Source organism: Atta colombica, unplaced genomic scaffold (assembly GCF_001594045.1).
Source record: "Atta colombica isolate Treedump-2 unplaced genomic scaffold, Acol1.0 scaffold187, whole genome shotgun sequence".
In the NCBI taxonomy this organism is placed as follows: domain Eukaryota; kingdom Metazoa; phylum Arthropoda; class Insecta; order Hymenoptera; family Formicidae; genus Atta; species Atta colombica.
In genome coordinates this window covers 750,326-757,089 of record NW_017259279.1, presented here as the reverse complement: position 1 = coordinate 757,089, position 6,764 = coordinate 750,326, and the positions used below count along the sequence as shown (strand labels likewise).

Below are 6,764 nucleotides of genomic sequence, written 5' to 3'. Positions count from 1 at the left end.
TATATATATATATATAGATTAAATATATTTGTATGTAAAATATTGCTTTACCTACCTAATTATTAAAAAAGTTTTTCACACGATTTTTTTCACGCTCTACAAAGCCTGTCTTTAACTAACTGTATATAATATAATATTTAGTGACGTAAGATTTCGACGTCATGCGAATACAATGGCTGCGAATACAATGGCTTCGGAAATATCCGACGTTTTGAATGCATCATTTCATCCTTGTTTAATATTGAATGAGTAACAAAGATAAAACAATCAATCAAATACAGGCATCCGAGCGACGTTTTCAAACGTAGCCAATAGCTAGCAGATAAAGTAAAACGCAGTGCATTATAGATAATTCCGAAAAGTGGAACAACACGCGTGAAATCTGAAAGCATAGGTACTTAGTTCGAAAGAGTGGTTTCGTGATCGTCATACTGTAAAGGGTTAAAAGAAATCGAATATACATGAGAACATAAACGACGAATGGGATCAACGCGACATACGGCATTAAAAATACGTGAGAAAGGCGCTTTCGCGTTTAAGGGCACTGAGAGAAATGCGTGAAAAAGTCTCCATAAAGGATTTCCCATAGAAATAGGAACAAATAGGTGAATTTCACGTCGTGCGATGCGGCTGCTACGCGTAATTCGGGACATAAATTGCGAATCTTTGACGCGTTTCCATCGTGATCCAATAGACTTTCCCTATGAAGAAAAAGTTCGCCTTATGCGAGCGCATCAGCAGGTCTCTCTCAAGAATGCATTATATCTCGCCTAGTTAACCGTGATGTACACGGTGTCCTGAAAGTTGTGCGCTTTCTCTTTAGATCATATATACGTGACTGCACTCAGATTAAAAAGTAAAAAAAAAATACATCAAGGTAGGATGTATAAAGATGATCGTCATAATATAACAATAGATAATCGATATATATATATATATATAAAACTGTGCGAATTTATTTGCTTTTATAAGAGTCGCACAAATCGTAAAAATCGCAGGACTATTGAATAGTAGTCATAGATAATGGAATTCGTGCGTGGGATCCCATTCAAGGTTCCTACGACGTCCAATCCACTCGCGAAGTAACGCCCAAACGAAAAGTCATAGTACACGTTATTTCTAATCGATGAATAGATAAGTAGAAGAAAGGAACAAAATCAAGAAATTTCGAAAAAATTAAAGAGCATTTCCTCGCGCGCTTTAGAATCGTTCTATTATTTATTGAATCGATTATAAAGTTGCTGGTAATAAATGTGGATTTGATCCTCTTTACCAAGTCAGCGATTTAAATGATGACATTTGTAAATACGTGACGGTGCTATGCATTTCTTTAAAGACTCTTCCCTAGAGATCGCTGTAACGGGTTCTTGCTATTATTTAAATTGCTATCGTGAGTGTGATTCCCGTCTGCCTCTTCGTGCATGACCGGCCGATGATCTTAACCACTTTGGATTGACTCGATTCACGTCACGCCCTGAAAATTTGACCGACCGAACGTTACGAACGGGCGGACGCGAAGTAAATTACAATTGCTAGAAGTCACGACGGAAGCGTTACAAATCTGAAAGCGTCATCGCGCTGCCAATGCACCGGTTCTACATAGTTTTAGTTATCAAGAAGCAAACAATTTTCAATTATCTTCAGTTGTAATACAAATACTGGAATATTAATTAATTAGAAATTAATTATAGATTAATTAGAAATAAGAATAAAATTGTCAGAAAAGAATCGGCTATTAAGATCGTCACAATTAAGAAATAAATTATTTCTTAATATTTGCTGAATGCTATATACTAAAGTGCAATTTCACGAAATTATCTTTGAACATTAAAAGCTTCTAAACGCAATTCCTGTCCGCAATAAGAATCGGATGTATCTGCAAGGATGAGAACTCCCGTAAATGATTTCGTGCAAATTACAAACGTAATGGATGGTTGCCTGCTGTTCGATATTTTTATCAGCGAAATGCCGTTGGACGCTCGCGCGATTCTCTTTCAAATAGCTAAGCGTTTGTAATTTTGCTGATTACAGAACTGAAGTGCGGTCATCCGGCTGTACCGATGAATGCCAAAGTATCGTTGTCTAATGAATCCTTGACGCCCGGCACCATAGCGAAATATACCTGCGATGCAGGCTACGAACTCTTTGGGTAAGTTTTATATTTTTACGTGCATAATATATTAGAATAATATACTAGAAGAAATTAGAGAAATCATCAATTTATAGTTCCTCGAAAAATTACAACAAGACAATTGCCTTTTTGCAAAAATGGAATTTTTAAATTTATTTCTATAATTTTGTTAAATTTATACTAAATTGTATTTTATAATAAGCTGAATAAATATTAGAATTTATATGAAAATTCTAAAAGAATCTATAGATTTTAATAGAAAAAATACAGTATGTGATTGGAACAACAGCTATAACAATGTTGACTGTTGCAATATCAATTTTATATAGTTACTTATTAGTTACTCGTCATGAATTATTTATGATATATATTATTTTATTTTATGATAATGATTTTACGGAGCTGCGTCCATCGCGACATTCGCAGATAATATTGCTTTCCCGGAAAGAATCTAGATCGAGAGGTGTGCCATTTTATATGTTGTGAATAAATTAGAAAAAAAGCTGGTAACATGTTTATAAAGAGAGAAAGAGAAAGAAATAATATGCAACAGAAAAGAATTAATAAGAATATATACAGAATATTTCTTGGTTCAATCGCCAAATGAACCTAAAATGAATTTAGGATGTAAAAACAAATAAAATTTTTCTCTGTGTGTACGCTTTCGTTTAAAAAATATTGACTTCTTAAGTGATTTTAAAACAATAAAAAGAATAAACCTAGATTATTTCGATATTATTTAATTCTATAGTTCTGTAACTTAGGAGAAGTCAATATCTCTAAAAGCGTTTGCAAGCAAACTTCTTAAAAAAAAATTTTATTTGCTTTGAAATCCAAATTCATATTTTTTTAATGATTTAACTTGGGAATATCCTAGATGAAGAATCATATCTATTTATAGTTCGTTTTTAGAATCTTAGCATAATTGGTAAATTTCCAACTCTTGAGTTCTGGAACATTTCTTTGGAAAAAAGCCAAAAATTTATTTGAAATGCATCTTAAATATAAGATTTCAAGTAATATATCGTATATTTTTACAGTACCTTTACAAACTGTTAATTACAGCTTAATTTATTTGATATAGCGTCAGACTAGTATTCTTCAACGTCAGAGTATTTTTTTGTATGACAATTTTGAGAAATTAGCTATTGATGTTCAAACAATCCGTTGAAGCCTTTTTTATTGATTTAAATTAAATTGCACCGATTTGTTATTTATTCATATAACTTAAAGAAATTCATTATATCGAGAGTAACAAATAAAAATTATTTAGATAACATCATAAATATAATGAAATGATTAATGAAAAATGTCATAAAAAATATTCAATAAATCGAATTAAAGCTAATTCGACGATTCAATAAATGATGACGAAATTTCATCGTCATCTGCTACGCTTCTTCTGTAAAGGATTTGCATTTTATTTTCTTCGCGGTTACCATTCTCTTATAATGTTCTTTAAGATCATATAAAAGGAAAAAATATAAAATTACAATGATTCTCGTTTCTCTGTGCTGCGAAGAAGATGAAAAAATCATTGACAAGCATGACGAGCAAGAAAGAAAACACTTGAGGTGTCAATAACTGTATACTTTTATCATATAAGACTGAAACAAAACGCAGATGACAAGCGAGGGAACTGGCTTTTTGTTACGAAACAAACGCGAAGGAAAATTACTTTCCTGTCAGCGCGTCCATAAGGACGCAACTGAAAATTAGTGGTTGTGTTACGCGTGATCTTAGTGCGTGCATTATGGCGTGTTCTTGGTAGGCGAAATACATGCTGCTAGTCGAGAATGATGATTATCGATAATAAGATAGACCGCTGACTTTCTCCGTTTTCGAACGTTGGTGCGAAGTAATATTTAAGAAAGATCGAAAAGGGACACAGAGATTCCCATTGCTACATTCGTCAGTTCGAAACTCGAGACAATGGTTTACAATAAGAAAGATTCCGGTGGCTACATTCCTTTCTCCGCTCTGAAAAAGGATTTCTTACGTAGATATTTAAATTAACTAGTTCAATTCGGATTTAGTTACTGGAGTTAGGCTCACTAATAAAACGTAATTATATTGCACGCCATGATGCATGACGTTAGTGCATATCTGGCAAATGATCATATGGAACGAATAATTACACGCATGAACGTGTAATTGTAATGTTACCGGAATTTTTCTTAGGCGCAAAGCACACAAAGAAGAGGCACAAAAATTTGTTAGAAATCTACAGAGATTACGGAAATTCAAAACATATTTACATAATTCTTTTGATTGATACAAAAGCCACCTTTTTATCGAGTTTCTCTCTTTTCTCTTTAAAATTCGAACGAGTTCAAATATTGCTATCTTATAACGTCCTTGCATTTCCTTCTCGCAGAGTACGTTATTACATCAATTATGTACAGAAAATTATAAGTAATGTTTTTCGGCTCCAACGGCTCGACAAAAATTTTCCATGGCATAACATGCATAATGGAATTACACCTGTTTATCAATTGTGTAACGTTTGAAGAGAGAGTAATATTCGTGGATCGGTTCCTGTTTCCGATAATATATACGCTCGATATTCATTCCAGTTCAATAACTGTTACTTTCTTTCAGAATTGGTAGTTTGGTGTGCAGTCCACGAGGAAAATGGCAGGGTGACCTACCGTTTTGCGGTGAGTATTCACTTTCTTTTCAATCGATCCTTTCCAATCGAAGCTGAATAATGATATTCTGAGGCATAGTATTTCAATACATATTTTAATGAAATTGGTTAATTTTTAATGCTCATCGTTCGTAATATTAATTTTAATTATATTAATTATATACATCTTTATAATTCGCCCATCATCGCATTCGTTTTCTATCGGTCTCGATGACGGCAATCGACTTTCTCCGTTGAACGAAACGGAATTCATTTTCGTGATATGCCTGGCAGACATGGAGAGGGGTCGTTGAACGAGATTCGTATTTTCGACAGAGAAGACACCATACTGCCTGCCTTAAAATACCAATCAAGTTACTTTCCCTTACTTTATATAAAATGCCTCACTATTGCCTCATTAATTCTCTTATAAGAAAAAATTAACTATAATTTGTATTTTTTGTATTATTTATAATTTAACACAAAATATTTGAATAACACAATTATATATTAAATTAACACTCTATTAAATTAACACGGATAAATGGTAAAATTTCAATTCATACAAAGTTTTAGATTGATTTTTTTTTAGACAAATAAAATTTTTTACTGTGTATAGATAATTTTATAAAAATTTTATCATATAATAGAAAACTGTTTAATCACCAAAATTAAAATATCAATTTGCATTGCATAATTGTTAAAAATAATTATGCCAACAAATTTTTCGAACAAATTGCCCCGAAACATTTCTCGACCAAGAGATAATATAGTTCCGGGATATTTTTTAGAAAAATAATGTATACAATTTTAATTATAAGTTTCTCCGTATTATCCAATATAAATAATATTAGGTTGGTGACAATTCTTGTAAATTGCACGATTACCGTAAAAAATGACTTTGTTCTGACTTCCATGACTTTCCCTATATAAAAAGTATGACCGCAAGACAATACAATTGTCATTGTTCAACGGTAGCGGAACGATCCGCGTTATTTCCGTGTAATAACGCTTTTTATTATGGATCGCCACAAAAATTATTTCTAGAAACAAATATGCGTCGGAAAAAAGATACCGGTATATAATGTGAAACAATAGTGGCGAAATGGACATCTGACGGCTAAGCTAATCATCGAGGATAATTACTGTTATTGTCAAAAGCGTTCTGATATTAACGAGCATATTCATTTTGCCACTTGTTTGAGGATCGTGACTAAACTGTAATTAATAATCGTTACACAAGCGGCATTTCATGAACTCTATAACTATCAAAGAAGCAACATGCAGATATAAAAACTAACAATATAGAAGCTAACTGGAATTGTGATTCTTGTGGTTTGAATTAAGAGATACCGTAATGACGAAACTGCAATAGAATATTGTGCAATAGGTACGAACGTGGGTTTCCGTAAACCGACGAACCAATCAACGACCGTGAGGGGTGGAAACGCGAATCACGGTAATGATGGTGACTTCGGAACGGAACATGATGGGAAAAGATGCACGGAAACTCAGAGCGAACCCAGTCCCTGGTGGAGAGTCGATCTTCTCAAGTCATATTCCGTCAAGGTTGTCCGAGTGACGACGCGAGGCTGTTGCGGTAAATTGTCCGCGTATTATTATATTTATTTTACATTTGAATCGATTAATAGAAACTTCATAAGTAAATTTTTATACAAATTGAGGTTAGGAGATTCAGAATTTCTCAGAGGCAGTACATAATTTCCTTCAAAAACTACATTAATCGCTCTTATTGATGATTAAATTATATTCAAATATATATATATTTGAATATAATTCATTCTGTAAATAAAATCTTTTTTCCGAAACAAAACTATACGAATAAATTCTTAATTTTAACATAGATAAAATTGAATAAAAAATAAAATAATTGAATATTTCAAAGATTCTCTTAAGTTTCTATCGTGCAACTACAAATTGGTTTAAGTCTAATAAGTACAGCCCCAGACAGCACACAATATTTATAAAATATTTATAAATATT

At 32.6% G+C, this 6,764-nt stretch overlaps 1 protein-coding gene across 2 annotated transcripts in view; it reads left to right on the top strand.

The window, feature by feature from the left end:
• LOC108686629 (sushi, von Willebrand factor type A, EGF and pentraxin domain-containing protein 1) overlaps positions 1-6,764 on the top strand; it is a 40,844-nt gene that overhangs the window by 21,251 nt on the left and 12,829 nt on the right. For both annotated transcript variants that reach the window (XM_018192048.1, XM_018192047.1), the window contains exons 2-4: positions 2,032-2,149; positions 4,733-4,791; positions 6,151-6,360. In XM_018192048.1, coding sequence (XP_018047537.1) covers positions 2,061-2,149; positions 4,733-4,791; positions 6,151-6,360 — 358 coding nt within the window. In that variant the 5' untranslated portion in view covers positions 2,032-2,060. The remainder of the gene's footprint in view (positions 1-2,031; positions 2,150-4,732; positions 4,792-6,150; positions 6,361-6,764) is intronic.